General features: G+C 55.6%; 1 protein-coding gene across 2 annotated transcripts in view; it reads right to left on the bottom strand.

The window, feature by feature from the left end:
- Window positions 1-15,416, bottom strand: part of ZDHHC3 (zinc finger DHHC-type palmitoyltransferase 3) — a 53,661-nt gene that overhangs the window by 7,215 nt on the left and 31,030 nt on the right. The window contains exons 4-7 of one of the 2 annotated variants that reach the window (XM_004614530.2): window positions 9,565-9,661; window positions 8,967-9,048; window positions 6,586-6,716; window positions 3,398-5,015 (exon numbers count right to left, since the gene is read on the bottom strand). In XM_004614530.2, the coding sequence (XP_004614587.1) occupies window positions 4,857-5,015; window positions 6,586-6,716; window positions 8,967-9,048; window positions 9,565-9,661 (469 nt within the window). In that variant the 3' untranslated portion in view covers window positions 3,398-4,856. Of the gene's footprint in view, window positions 1-3,397; window positions 5,016-6,585; window positions 6,717-8,966; window positions 9,049-9,564; window positions 9,662-15,416 lie in introns of those variants that run through there. The other variant, XM_055136316.1, reaches the window with a different exon arrangement.

Here is a 15,416-nt window from a genome sequence, read left to right on the forward strand (position 1 = left end):
TCTGACAATACGCAATGCGTTATTTTTTATTTTTAAAAAGCTGCTATTAAAAACACCATCACCCAGCATAAACATCCCGCAGCCTGCATAGACGTGGCTGGCCCGGGGTCTGCAAAGCGTGGTTCTCACACAGCTCACCCTGCCGCATGCCAGCTCGCATCCTGACACTGTGCTGGATGATGTTCACTGCTTCATTTGATCTCCATCGTTGAGAGGGTCATCTGGATATCGGAGAAGTAACTTCAGGGCCCGAGTGACACAGGAGGGAATCCGCACCAGACAGAAGCCAGGGGTCCCACGCCCCATGACCAGAAACCCTTGCTCAATCTCTGAAGTTCAGGGCTTCCTTGAGGCCCACGTCAGAGCCTGTGCTCCACACCCCATGCTTTTCTTCATGCCTTAGGCCAGCTCTGGCAACTCCGGTGGCTGTGTGTTGGGAGGGATCCCGAGGGCCACTCCACCTTGTCGGGGGGAACACAGTGCTCCGGCGCGTGGGGTTTTCTTGTGGAAGAGGGTGGCTGTTTCTCACTCGGAATCGCCTTTCATAAGGAGAGTAGCAGGCGTAGCCAAAGGCCAGCCGTGTGTGTGCATGAGCCCAGCGTCTGCCCCTCCTGCCCTCTCGGGTGGATCTTTGCCCTGAGTGCCCCTAGGTCCAAACACTTGGCTGTAACTTGAGCAGATGTCGGAACAGCTGGCCAGACAGGTCTGTCGGCTCCCGTCCAGGCAGCATTTGGTTTTCTGAGAGTCGATTTGCCGGGGAGGCAAGGGGTGAAGGGGGGAGCACCACTGGACTCAGCCACCAGCACAGAGCTTCAGGGACTGCCCTTGGGAACCTCGGCATGCCAAAGTTTGGGGAGTGTTGGGATGCCCTGGGGGGAGGGGGAGGCTGGGCCTCATCCTTGGGACACTGGACTCCGGCAGTAGGGATGCTCGGCAAAGTCTGTTTCTAACACGGTTCCTGTTAGATTGCTGCTGGAGCTGTTTGGGGGAACACACTTGAGGGGCACCGTGGCAGGGAGATCCCTGAGATTCTAGCATGCACGATCTTCCTCTCTTTCTTTGATACTTAAGGGTCTCTTGAAGGTTGAGATCCCTCATTTTGCTCTCCTGGCTAGTTCGCCCTTCAGGTTGAAGTGTAGTCTTGATTTCTTATTCAATTAAAAAAAATATTGTAGGGGAGGGGCGGAGAGCTAGTACAGAGGGTAAGACACTTGACTTGCACACAGCCGACCTGGATTCGATTCCTGGCATCTCATATGGTGCCCCAAGCCCACTGGGAGTAATTCCTGAGTGCAGAACCAGGGGTAACCCCTGAGCACCACTGGGTATGGCCCAATAAATTAAAAAAAAAAATGGAGGCATGGGGAGTGGTCATAGCTGGCAATGCTTGAGGGCTTCTCCCACCTAGGTGCTGGGGGGTGATGTGGTAGCAGGGTCTGAACCCAAAGTCCTGCATGCAAAGCCTGCAGCCTCGCCCAGTAAGCCAGATCCTCAGTCCAGCATGCAAAACAGTCCTTAAAAAAAAGAAAAATGTGAAGGTCGCCTGAGCCTGGCTGGGAGAGATCACTGAGGCATCCTGGGGCTGCTGTGTGGCACCAGGTGGTCGTAAATGCTGGCTGATTCGTCTCAGCTGAAAGGTTTTTGCATCAGGTGAATTTAGAAAGCTTGGTTATTAGAGTTCGGGTCACAGGGGGCCCCAGTGCAATGAGCATGAGTTCATTCCCAGGCTTTCACTTGGGGAAAATGTTCAGGAAATGAAGTGGCTTGACTCACAGGAGGCCCAGCACACAGTCGCACCCAGATCCCACTCTGGCCCTGCCAACAGGCCTGGTCTTGGCTGGGACAGGCAGGAAAAAGTCACTGAGTCCAGCTCCTCATCCTCGAGGTCCACCTTGCCTCTCGCTCACGGTCCCTGCTTTGAGACTCTGGGTCATCTCCGAGGCTCCCTGCGCCGGCCAGAACTTGTGAGCCACAGCAAACAGCCACCCTGACGTGGTCCTTTCACCAGACGTCCTGACATGCTGGGAACCTGGGGGAGGCAGGGGGCTTCTTCCTTCGACTCCAGACCCTCGGCCTCGGTGTTCTCAGTGATGATGACGGGATGCGGCAACTCGGGGAGTCAGGGCGGGCTCGATCTTGTGAGTGCACCTGTCCTCACCTTCTCGGCCCAAGACTCCAGGAAGCTCAGGCAGAATGACGGTGGCCTTTGCGGGACCCTCTCTGGCAAGGAGCCGAGGAGGGTCTGCTCAAGTTGAAACAGTGAGCTTCTGTTTTCACCTTTTGGGGTCTTGATTTTGAGTTTTGGGGGGTCACACCAGGCAGTGCTTCAGGAGACCCCATGGGGTGCCCAGGGATCACACCTGGGCCAGCCGTGTGCAAGACCAGGGTCCGACCTGCTCAATGATTGCTCGGGCCCTGAGCTTCTGTTTTGGGGGGCTAAAACAAATTTAATTATATTTCAGCACTATCTAGTACAAGCCTTTGAAATTCCCTGAGGGAAATAACCAACTTGGGCCTATTAAAAAAATGCCCTTGAGGATGGGGTGTTTTGAGGAAAACCAAAATAGTTTAAGAAATTACTGGGAAGCACAATCTCCCTCCCCCCGGAGGCAGAGGAGGGCAGGAGGCCTGACTCCTGAGGCACGGGAAGCCAGAAGGCACAGCAGGGCCATCTCACTCTGGGCTCATCAGACACGGCCTTCGTGCTCATTAGCTGTTCACCCCCAGAAACAGACCAGGAGCCTGTGGGAAACAAGTGCCACAAGCATTCTAAAAGCAGCATTGTAAAGGGTCAAAGGGCAAGTGCAGCGTTGCCTTGCCCTCGGCCAACCCTGGTTCCATCCCTGGCACCAGGCAGAGGATGGTCCTCTGAGCCCCACACCAGGCATGTTCCCTGAGCACAAAGCCAGGAGTAAGTCCTGAGCACCGTGGGGTTTGCGCCCTACCCTAGCCCCCCCAAAAAAAAGAGGGAAGAAAAAGCATTATAAAAACCCACCCGTCACTCTGGAGCCTCTCGGGCCGCATGACTGGCAGGCTGGAGTGAAAGGGCGCAGGCAGGTACAGCCGCAGAGTCCTCTGGCTATGCATCGAGAGGGTGGGCAGCTCCCCAGAGCCGTGGCGGGCACTGTGCCTCGTGCTTCCCAGCCCTTTCCTCCGCCTGACTCTTCGGGCAGAACATGGGGGTCCCCCCGAATTGCAGGGGAGCCAACGGCACAGACGGACCCTGCCGGGAGCACAGGGTGGCCCGCAGCACGGACAGAGGCAGAAAGCCGGCGGACGGGGGCCTGATCCATGTTCCGTGGAAACCACGCCCGAAAATCCAGTGAGGGGCGGGGGGGGGCAGGGCTGCACAAGAGCCATCAAGGGCCCCCCCCTGGAAAGAACGACATGAGTAAGCAGAGCGCCATCACAACAGGTTTCCGAAAAGTTTTATTGCATTTTTGTTTCCATGTGGAAGCACTGACAGAATTGAAAAGAGGCGGCAGGTCCCACTTTCCTGGAAGGTCACAGGGACACGCACTTTCCTCTCTGTCCTGGATGAGATTCCAACCACCTCCCCACCCCCGCCCCCCTGCAAAAGCTAAAATAGGTTGTTTGTGGAATCATGTAAAAAAAAAAAAATCAAAACAAAACAAAAAACCCCAAAGTCTGAGAATTCACAGAGGGCCATTATTCAGATCGGATCTTTGTGCAGGAGGCCGCCCGTCTCCACCTGTCGGTCCCAGACCCTCTGTATCTGAGGGTCGGGTCCGGTGAGCATGATGCCATGGGCAACCTCGAGGAGTCTGTGCCCCTCGCTCCACCCCCACTCACATCAGGGCTGACTCCACCCAGGTCAGGACCACCGTTACCCGGCGTCAGAATCCAGGCGAGGTGGGTCTGTTCACACGCCTGGGTCAAAAATCCAGAGGGAACCTGGCTCTGCAGCTGGACGCAAGGAGGGAGGCCCGGAAGCGTGGGGGACAGCGCTGACCACTGCTCGGCTGACACCCATGAGGAGAGGGGAGGTGAGGCGGAGAGGGTGGAAACAGCCGGAACAGAGGAAGATGGGGTAGGGCCCGAACCGGTGTGCTTTCTCCCTTCTTTTGATTGTGTAAGGCATTTTGAATCAGAAAAGCTTCTTTCCTTCACATCTTCTAAATAAGCACAGGACATACAACTGGTGACCTGGAGTACGAGTCAGACCTCTTTCCTCTCCCACCCCCACAAACCACCACCAACGCCCCCCACCCAACCCGTCCCCAAAGTCGTTCTACAGCACCCCCAGCCCAGACAGCGAGCACGGGGCAGACAATCAATGTCACGAGGCGGCAAACTGTGTCCATGTAGGGACAGGAGGCGGCTGTGTCGAGGGCCCGTGTGCAGGATGCAGCCCAGCTCCTGCCCCCTCCGGTCTCAAGCAGGGGGGGAAGCATCCATCTTCGGTGAGGCTCTCCGCGCCGCCCGCCCGCCTTCAGGGAAGGGGAGGCCCCCACCAGGCACCATGTCTTATGTCTTGCTCAGTTAGTAGCCGTGGGCGAGACCCGGGGGACAGGCCCCTCCACGTTAGTCATGCTGGACAGAGAGCAGAGAGGAAACCAGAGGCCAGAGGGGGGACTTGTAAAAAGGAGGGAAAAAAAAGAAGAGCAGCTTCGGTCACCAATAAAATAAAATAAAATAAAATAATAGGCAGGAGAATCTTTAAAAAATAAAACATGGGGCCCATGTTTGTTTGTTTTTCTCCGCAATGCTCAGCCATGTTGAGACATAAAAAAGTTTTTGAGAGCAGTTCAGTTTTGTTTGTTTGTTTGTTTGTTTGCGGTGGGCGGGAGCGCCGCGGTGTGGTCTGTCTGAATGGCGAGGCCGGCCGGGCTCCTTCAGACCACGTACTGGTACGGGTCTGCCTTCCCTTGGTCTGGCGTGGCAAAGGGGCTGGCCCAGCCTAGAGAGAAGGGGTGGCCGAAAACGGCTTTCATGTTCATCCATTTTGTTTTTTTAGCCCATCTTCTCTCTTCCTTTTTCAACTGTTCTATTCCCTGAAAACAAGAACAATCACACTTTGAGTCACGCACTGTACCGGTGGTGAGTCTGGGGGAGGGACGTCCGTTAGCCTGAGGTGGAGGCCAGCCTTCCTGTTTCGAGGCCAGAGAGCTACTACAGACACACTTTTCTTCTCTTTCTTGGAGAAAGAAGTCATGACTCCAATCGAGAGCCCCTGCACGGGGAGGGCGAGGGGACCGGCAGAGGGTGGGCCCGTGGGGGCCTGCCCGCGTGGCTCTGGCCGACCACCTGGGACGCTGAAGCCACTCCGACCACGTTGCAGATTTTTCAAAAAAGGAACAAAGCAAAAGAACTGCTCTGGCTCGGTCCGCCTGGCCAGCCTGGGGGTCGGGCAGGCAGCGCCGCGCTGGGTGGGCCTGACCGAGAGGGTGGACAGAGCCGCAGGGAGGGCAAAAGTCGCCCCAGAGAGGGAGAGGAGGAATTAGTAGAGTTAGAGGGAGGCGAGGACAGAGCGGGAGGCCGCGGGAGGCCTCGGTGACGGCAGGTGTGTCCCCAGGTCCCCTAGGAGTGGCTGATAGCAGCCGCTTCCTGTCGCACACGGTGGGGGGGGGGGAGTGAGGAGGCAGGGATGAGGCCTGAGGGACTCCTGCCCGGGCTCGCCCCACCACGCCCTGCGTAACAGCCAAGGTCACAGGGTGGGGGACCCCAGCCCTGAGCTGCCCAGTCTCCCCTCCGCCCTTCAGCACCACCTGGGGGATCGGCGCTGGGGAAGGGGGTGCACCCCGAGCTCACGGGGCAGGCGCGGCAGCTGCCTCTGGCTCCCTGCGGCCTTTCCCATAAGTTTGTCCCACTGGGTCTCAGGACACACCCGAGAGTGACCACGTCACTGACTGTTGCACAGAAACTCAGAAACTCCATCATCCCTGAAGACTCGCCGAGAGCCACTGGCCTGCTTCAATATCGGGGCCCCGGGACACAGCCGGGGCCAGTGGCTTAGTGCCCGTGTTGTTCTTCCCTCTTCCTGCACACTCATCCTCCCACACCAGGGGACCGGGACCCCCCAGGAGAGGGGCCTGCTGCCTGGGAGTTCTCTGTAAGGCCCCTGGGACTCTCACGTCAGAGCCTCCTGCCAGGTCCCCAGGCCACACCCCCATAGTGGCCGTGGATCAACCACACAGAGGTTTTGGCTACTTGAGGGGGTTCCCCAGCAGGCAGGGGAGAGGCGTGGGGAGGGGGTAAGCAAAGAGGAGGAATCAGGTGAGCATGGCCACCAGGTTCACGACGAAGCTGGAGAAGAACTGGGTCCACCGCTCTGTGGGGGTCGCAATCCCACCTTGAGGCCAAGTGCTAGACTTGCCTCTAGGGATCCTGGGCTGCCTGTTTCCACCCTGGGTCTGGGACGGTGCTCGACTGGCCGGCTGAGTGCCCAGAAAGCAGCCTCCCGGGGAGGGTGGAGGACCTGGGGCCGGGGGAGCCCTTTATAAGGCTGCTGGACTTGATGGGGGCCAGCGGGCTGCAGGGATGAGGATGTCCGGGGTCGGGGCCAAGGGAGAGCTGTGTCCTGCCAGTCTGGCGCCTTCCCTGCCCGCCCCTCGCCCCGCTTACCGTCTCATCCGTGCAGATGGAGTGCACCTGGGTTCCGAACATCACCGACGTGAAGATGAGGAATAGCAGCCCCTCGAAGCACAGCAGGATGAGGAGGATGACGGTGGTGGGGGGAGAGAAGGAGCTGCACTCTGCAAGGGAAGAGGCACACCTGGCACTCAGGGCTGCCGCCCCCTGCAACCCACCCAAGTCTCAGGGGGACCTTCCTGTCCCTCAGCCAGGCCCTGCCTGGCTCCCCGCCCACCACTGGGGGCTCAGGGTACTGGAGCACTGCTTTCTGTGCAGGGCCCCTTGGTTCGATCGCTGGCCCTGCACTGCCAGGAATGACCTGTGAGCACTGCCAGGTGTGGCCTCCAAACAAAAATCATAAAAAAAAAAAAAATCAACAAAATCCAAGTAAATAAAAACACTTGAAATAACCAAAATAGAAAACTCTGCGTCACTGTGCCCACTTGACCAGCAGGTGGCACTGGTGTCAAGAACTCAGAGCACAAGGCATTGCCCTGGGAAGGTGCCTCTCCATCTCCCAAAGGTGGGTGTAGTGGTGGGTGGGGTGTGTCGGCTCTGGGCTGAGGGACTTGCTTCTCTGGGTGCGGGGTCAGAGGTGCATCTGAGATTAAGGCACTTCTACCGTCCAGTGGCCAGGCCTCTCCTCCCTCCACGGCGAAGCCTGAACTGACTGGACCCTCTGATGAAGGGAGTGGAGACCCAACCCACTGATGGGATAAGCCAAGACCCCCTTCTCAGCTTCTCTGCCGCTGGAGCAGCTTGTCAGGTACTGCCATGGGCTGCAGGCACACCAGGAGTCGGGTCCCTGAGCTGGCAGCCCCCAGTCTGTGGCTTTGGGCAGCAGGGGAGGGCACACTTGGCAGTGCTCAGGCCTCAGCCCTCGTGCTGCACCCAGAGATCACACCTGGTGGGCTACATGCTGACAAGGGTCAGATCCCCGTCGGCTGTGTGCAAGGCAAGCACCCTACACACTGTACTATCACTCTAGCCCCCGAGAGATGTGGTTCTTGATAGTCTGGTGACACCAGAGAGCTCTGGGGGGAAGTAAAGGAAGAGAATGCTAAGTCAGCAGGTGCAGGAGGAGCAAAAGTTCTAAGTGATGAGCCGGGTAAAGGGACCTATGGGAAGAAAGTCGGTGGGGGGAACAGAAGGTTTCTGCTCTGACTGTCTCACAGGTTTGCGTGGAAGTAGTTGCCCAGCAGGTGGCTCTCACTTTCTCTAGCACCTATTTAACAGGTTTTTCTCAAAAAAAAAACAAAAGTTTTTTTTAGGGGGCCAGGCACACTGGGTGATGCTTAGGGCTTACTCCTGGCCCAACACTCAGGGGTCATACCTGGGCACACTATGGGATGCTGGGGATTGAACCCAGGTCAGCCACATGCAAGGCAAGTGCCCTACCTACTTTATTATCTCTCCAGCCTCTCAATTACTTTTATTTAAAATTTTTTAAAAAGGGGGGCCACATCCGGCTGTGCTGAGGGCTGACTCCTGGTGGGGTTCAGGGAACCACACAGTCATATGATCTGCTTGGGATCGAACCCGGTTGGCGGCATATAAGGAGAGCGCTCTCTCTGCTGTACAATATCTCTGGCCCTCCCAATTATTTTTATTTTTTATTTTTTGCTTTTTGGGTCACACCCGGCAATGCACAGGGGATACTCCTGGCTCATGCACTCAGGAATTACTCCTGGCGGTTGCTCAGGGGACCATACGGGATGCTGGGAATCGAACCGGGGTCGGCCGCGTACAAGGCAAATGCCCTACCCGCTATTGCTCCAGCCCCAGCCTCCCAATTATTTTTATTCTTTTTTTTTTTTTAAAGTACTTTTTCTGCAACCAATTTTACCCCCCTCCTTGGGATTACATGCAACCTGCTAGCTGAACTTCCTTCTGTGCGCCTGGACACTAAATGGAGGATTTCTAAAGCAGGAGAATCTTTAGATTAACCTCCAATATTAATTAACTTCCAATATTAATATGAATTGGTTAGTCAGCAGTCTGTAGTCCAACCCGACACAAGGATCCTAGGCAGAAAAATCACGATGCTATTCTATAATGCTGGAATCCTTTGACCTCTGATGAGAACGTACCCCCGAGGCTGTAGGAAAGAGACGTGCTTTCCAGGAGGCATCACCCCGGGCAACCCTCCCTGGCAGGGTCTGTCTGACTCACGGCTGTACTCGAAGCACTGACTTTAGGGTCATGTGTGTTATTTCAAGGAGGAAGTTTCAGGCTTCCCCTATTCTGTCCCCGTGGGGCTGCTGCACATGTACTGAAGCGAGGTAGGACCTGGGCTCCAGGACCCACACACAGTGCCCCTCCCGGCCCCCAGGAGGGAGGGAGGGAGGGAGGGAGACCCGGCCCATACTCACTTGTCCAATCTTCTTCAAAGCAATGCAGGAAGTGGAATCCCACCATGATGAGGGCGTGCAGGGAAATGAGAGCTATGTACATCTGTGGGGAGAGAAGGGGGCAGACGCTGCAGTGATGACCGTCTGCGCAGACCGCCTCCTGGGGCGGCTGCTCGGAGCTTCCCGCATACACAGTAAGGGCACACAGAGCTGGGGCCGGGCAGGAAGGGGTCAGGGAGGTACTGGGCCACCCTGCATCCACGGTGAGCGGCCAGTCACCGGGAGGAGGGGCAGCAGACACAGTGCCCCACGGAGGGCGGGGCCGGGGCTGCCCGGGGTCTCTCTGCTCCTTCTCCTAGCTTCAGGTCAGGGTGCGGGCTGCAGCCCCTGCTGTGTCATCACTGGGCACTGAGGACGGGAGCCCAGAACACAGCCCCCGCTCAGGACTAGCGCCTAAGGCCAAGGGCTCCAGGGAAGGGTCCGGGAACAGGCACTTTTTGAGCCGAGGAGCACTGGACTAGGAGGCCAGTATGGACCAGCACCCAAGACCATGACGAGAGCTGAGAAGGTCAAGGGCTCCCCAGGGGCCGGGCCGGGACCCAGAAGCGGCGGGACTTACTGTAAACAGGACGAAGTACTTCTGGTTGTTCTCCCCGACGCAGTTGTTGACCCAGGGACAGTGGTGGTCCATCTTCCGGATGCAGCGCTTACAGACACTGAAAGAGTCCACAGGGCAGAGCGCTAGGGGGTCCGTCCTCGCCGCAGCAGCCCCGCTCAGTGCAGGTTGGGGGCAGGACCCCCTCGATCATGCTCACCCACTCCCAAATATCTTATCTTCCCAGGCGGTTTTTGAGCCCACACCCAGTGGTGCTCGGGGTCGCTCACTGGCGATGTGGGGTTTGAGCCTGGCACACGTGCTCAGCCTGTTGGGGGGGAGGATCTCTCTGAGCCCCCCCCCCCCACTGAGCTTTTCTTTTCTTTTTTTTTTTTTTTAATTTATTTTTGCCTTTTGGGTCACACCCGGCGATGCATAGGGGTTACTCCTGGCTCTGCACTCAGGAATTAGCCCTGGCCGTGCTCAGGGGACCATATGGGATGCTGGGATTCGAACCTGTGTCGGCCGAGTGCAAGGCAAATGCCCTACCCGCTGTGCTATGGCTCCAGCCCCCCCCCTTTTCTTATGGAGGGGACATATGAAGTAGCTTCAGAAACCTGAAAAGATGAGGCAAAACCACTATGCCTCGTTTCCCCTCAAAGACCAGAATTCCAGGGTCAGGAGAAACTTCCTGCCAAAGCAAGAGCCTCTGCCTCATGCCACCAGGGAAGGCGGGGCTTCTCTCTAGAAGAGAGTTCTAGAAGAGTTCAAGCAAGGTCAAGCGCAGGGTCTCAGAGAAGTAGAGGCACCACTGCTCCCAGACCTTTTCAGCCCTAAGATAACACAGCCCAAAAAAAGCAGAAAAGTTTAAGTGTAAAAATTGACCAGATGACCTCACTAATTTGTAAGTCATTATCACTCTTTAGTCATATTTGGACTGAGATGATTTTTTATTTTGCGGTGGTTTGAGGACAACACCAGCAATGCTCAGGGCTTAACTCCTGACTCTGGGCTCAGGGGTCACTTCTGGAGGAGTTTGGGGGCCCTAGGTGATGCCGGGGACCAAACCAGGGTCAGGGGCATGCAAATGCCTTTACCCCTGTGCTAGTTCTCCAGCCTCTCAAGTTTATTTTGATAGCAAATACCATCCTTACCCTCTTCTGGGCAATATAGAACAGTTAATATGAAACAAGAACGAAAGGCTCAATGAGGATCTTGAGAGCAACTACTTTCACCAATTCAAGCTCAGAAGATCTGCTCACTAATAGGCTCATCAGAACTGTTTTTTCTTTTTTTAATTTTATTTTAAATACATTAGAATAGGTTCCCTAACACTTAGCTTGGGGACACAATTTGTTTAAAGGTTTGAAATACTATATATACAAGGCTAGAAATAATGCAATTTAATTTCTAAGATTCCTTAAGATTCCTTCCTTCCTCCCTCCCTCTTTCCTTTCTTTTTGTTTTTTGGTTACACTTACCCACTGCACTATTTCGCCAGCCCCACCGCCATCTTTCCTTTTTACTGATTCCCTTGACATTACATCACATCCGCCACTCCCCCGCCCCAACTACTGTGGGGGCTACACCCAGCCTTGTTGGGGGAGGCGCAGGTGGTGCTGGGAGTGGGACATTCAGGAGCCACTTGCACCTGGGCGGCCCCAGCCCCCAACTCACGGGGCAGGGGAAGTTCAGGCGGGGCTGCTCTGGGAGAGGACCCGGGCCCAGGATTCCAAGAAGGAAGCACTGAGCCTGATGGAGGAGGGCACAAGGCAGGGCTTTGGCGGGTGGGGAAACTTCAGAGTGGCCTCAGCCTTGGGGCTCAGCCCTGGAGTGCAGAGCTTCCAGGCCCAGTGTCTAGCCTCTGAGCCCCAAGTTCACTGCCCACGGGAAGTCCTGCTCTACAGGTGGAGATGGAGCACAGGGCCTGTTTTGGTGGACTATGGAGGTGAGGGGAGATAGGGAGACACAGGGGGGACCCTCTCATGGGTGCCGGCCCAGCTCAAGAATTTTCCTGGAGGGGCTGGAGCGATAGCACAGCAGGTAGGGCATTTGCCTTGCACACGGCCGACCTGGGTTTGAGTCCCAGCATCCCATATGGTCCCCGAGCACCGCCAGGAGTAATTCCTGAGTGCATGAGCCAGGAGTAACCCCTGTATAATGCTGGGTCTGACCCAAAAAGCAAAAAAAAGAAAAATAATTTCCCTGTAGCGCTGGAGACTTAATACAGAAGGGTAGGGCATTTGCCTTGCAACAGTTGACCTGAGTTCCCTCCCCTGAGCACTGCCATGAGTGACCCTGAGTGCAGAGACATGAGTAAGTCCTGAGCACCACTGCGCACACCCCAGAAAACAGAAAAAAAAAAAACCCAAACAAAACAAAGAATTTCCCTGGAGCCCTAAGGTTCAGGTGAGAAAGGAAGGCCCTAATGGGCTAAGAACAAAGGCAGGCAACAAAGCCAGGTGCTTATAGCTTGGTCTAGTGGTGTGCTAACAATTCATTTTTTTATTTTAGGTTTTTGGGTCACACCCAAACACCCTTCTCTCTGGCCCCAGTGAGTGCTGACAATTTAAAATACACACATGCCTATGTACACATTTCTAACAGGGCCACATCCAGCAATATCACTGTAGCACTGTCACTGTCATCCCATTGTTCATCCAATTACTTGAGCGGGCGCCAGTAATGTCTCCATTCGTCCCAGCCCTAAGATTTTAGCAGCCTCTCCTTATAGTCCCATCAGGACTATATAGCAATATAGTCCTAGAAATATCAGCCCAGGGGTGTGGGCTGAATCTTGAGTGCTTGGATCTGGGCCAAAGTATCTGGGGCCACCAGTGCTACCCCACTGATGGTGACTGCATGTGGTGCCTGGGACAGAGCTCAGGGCTTGCCATGCCAGGCGTGTGCTCCACCCTTTTGAGCCATACATATCCCATCCCCTCTACATGTATTTCTTGGGGAAAAAACTGGTGACACATCCCAGTACAGAACTTTCAAAGTCTAGACCAATAGGGCCAGAGTGATCATACAGAGAACAGGGTGTCAGGCTTGCACGGGGCTGACCCGGGGACAATCCCTGGCATCCCACATGGTACTCCCAGCACTGCCAGGACTAATTCTTGAGTGCGGAGCCGGGAATAACCCCGTGAGCGTCGCCAGGTGTGGCCAAAAAACAAACAAACAGGGGCTGGAGCAATAGCACAGCGGGTAGGGCATTTGCCTTGCATGTGGCCAACCCGGGTTCGATTCCCAGCATTCCATATGGTCCCCTGGGCACCGCCAGGGGTGATTCCTGAGCGCAGAGCCAGGAGTAACCCCTATGCATCGCCAGGTGTGACCCAAAAAGCAAAATAAATAAATAAATAAATAAAAAACAAACAAACAAACAAACAAACAAAAAGCAAATACAAAGCTACAGAACTACATATCTGGGGCCAAAGTAATAATACAGCTAGTAATGTCTGCCATGTAGGTGGCCAAACCAGGTTTGATCCCCCATACCCCGTATCATCTCCTGAGCCTGCCAGGAGTGATCCCTGAGCTCAGAGCCAGGAGTAAACCCTGAGCACCTCCAGGTGTGGCCCCCCCAAAACAAAATAAAACAAACAAGAAAAAGCCCCAAAACTTCACTACTATAGACCAGTAGTGAAGCGTAGCAGCTCCCTACATGTTGGGCCCATGTTCCCAGGCAGCGGCTGTGCAGCACCAGAGGCCTCGTGGGCCCCAGCCTAAACACTCTCCTGCTCTCCAGAGGCCGGGGTGTGACCCTGGGAGTCGGGTTCACAGTCGGGGAGCCTCCCAAAGCAGCCAGACCCGGCGCTGCCACCCCACAGGGTGAGACACAGGCCGGGGCGGCAGCGCCTCCTTCTGATTGATTGTTTTGTTCAAGGCTGTTCTGCTGTGATGTCCCTGGGGAAAAAGCGACACCCCGTGATCCTAGAACCTGCTTTCCTGATCTGCCACGGCAATTCCCAAGACCCTGCGGCTACAGCCAAGGCCTTACAGCCCGCTGAGCCTGCCAGGGTTAGTCCAGTGCACCGGGCTCTGAGTCTTCTGTTTGCAAAGACACGAAGTGCCAAGATGGCAGACCTGGGGCCAGGCGCTGGCACACAGGGGCTGGGCGGGGCCTCTAAGTGTGTGCTGGACTCACTGCCCAGCCTAGCTCGAACAGCTCTATGGCTGGCACTGGGAGAAAGCAGGCCTGGAAGAGACGCAGGGTGTCAGGCTCTGGGCTCTGGGGGTCACTGCCCACAGCCCACCTGGTCACTTCACCTCAAACAGCATCCACTGTGAAGAACAAGCTGAAAATGTGGGCATCCACTGCACACCCCGACCCATAAGGGCACCCACACAGGCAGCCATGGCCAGCTCCCAGGCCCCTTTCTCCAGGCTTGCTATGGGCAAAGTCCACCTCATCACGGAGGCTGCTCCAAGCTTGCTCTCTCCCTAACAACGCCAACAGGCCCACTTATGTTCTTCTCTGGCATCACGCCATGGTCTTGTGTACAGGACACGGAGACGCAGTGAGCCCCGGGAGCACGCCGAGGGTGTAGTAAAAGCCACTGCACACATTGGGTGTGTTGGTCTTTAGCTTATGCAGTGTTGGGAATAATAGAACCCTGGCCCTCACCCACGCAAGGCATGTCTCTCCCACTGAATCACATCCTAGCCCCCGACACCAACTTTTTCTAACCAGATGGCTGGGCTCTCAGCTCGACTGGCCACCGGAGAGCTGTGTGGTGTCCTGCAGAATTTCCTTGTCCAATGTGTGTGTCCCCGGGGCCAGAGTGACGGTACGGTGGGTTGGGTGCTTGTCCTGCACATAGCCAACCCAGGTTCCATCCCTGGCACCACATATGGTCTCCAGGAGCCTGCCTGATCCCTGAGTCCAGAGCCAGGAGTAGGCCCTGTGCACAATCGGATGTGGCCCCCAAATGAAACAAATCAAAAAACCCAAAACCAAAAAATAAAATAAAACCCCAAACAAAGTGCTTTGGCCCCAGATGGCCCGGGCCACCGTGAGCCACCGCCAAGCAGCAGTTGTCAGCACATGTTTTTGGAAGCAGGAACAGGCACCCTCCCTCCAACTCATCTGAGTCAGCAGCTCTTGTTTTGCTCCAACTAATTTGTTTACTAGCACCCAAGAGTCCCGCCCTCGGAGGGTGGGAGAGAGGCGAGGAAGAGGCAGCGCGGAAGATGCCGGGCAGTGGAGGCTGCGGAGAGCTTGGGGCCATACTCCATGCGGTGCTCAGGGAGTACCAGGAGTATACAGGATGCCGGGGATTGAACCTGGGTCAGCCGTGTGCAAGGCAAGTGCCCTACCCACTGAGCAATCTCTCCTGTCCTCATCACTTAGCATTTAAAGCCCTTCAATGATGAGGTGTGGTTTTTCGTAGATTCTCTGGTGGAGAAGGCTCAAAACAATGAAAAAATCTGAAACCTGAGATGGAAAAGTTGGCAGAGGAAGGGAAATGGCCTACGGGGGTGAAATTTATGCCTGCTTTAACCTCTAGGTCTCTTCCAAGGAAAATTTTCATTCAGCCCCCCAACCCCTTCATTTCTCTAGAAATGTCCATGACTAGAGTCCACTTCTGAAATGAGGCAGCACTAGTCACAGAGAGACTTTCTCAAGCCCCGTCTCATGTATCCTTAACTAGGAACACAGCTGTGAGGGAGGAAGAGCAGAAATCTCCTCACGCTCAAGGACACTCTGATAGAGGCTGAGACAGTGCGGGGTCACATGGGCTGAGGTCAGGGGCTGCAGAGCTCAGTGTTGGCACAGGGATCCTGAGCTCAAGCCACATACTCGTGCCAACCGAGAGGAACACTAGGTAGTCACTGGGCTCAGACAAGGGGACAGCCACCAGTTTTGT

This window comes from Sorex araneus, chromosome 4 (assembly GCF_027595985.1).
Source record: "Sorex araneus isolate mSorAra2 chromosome 4, mSorAra2.pri, whole genome shotgun sequence".
Lineage (NCBI taxonomy): Eukaryota > Metazoa > Chordata > Mammalia > Eulipotyphla > Soricidae > Sorex > Sorex araneus.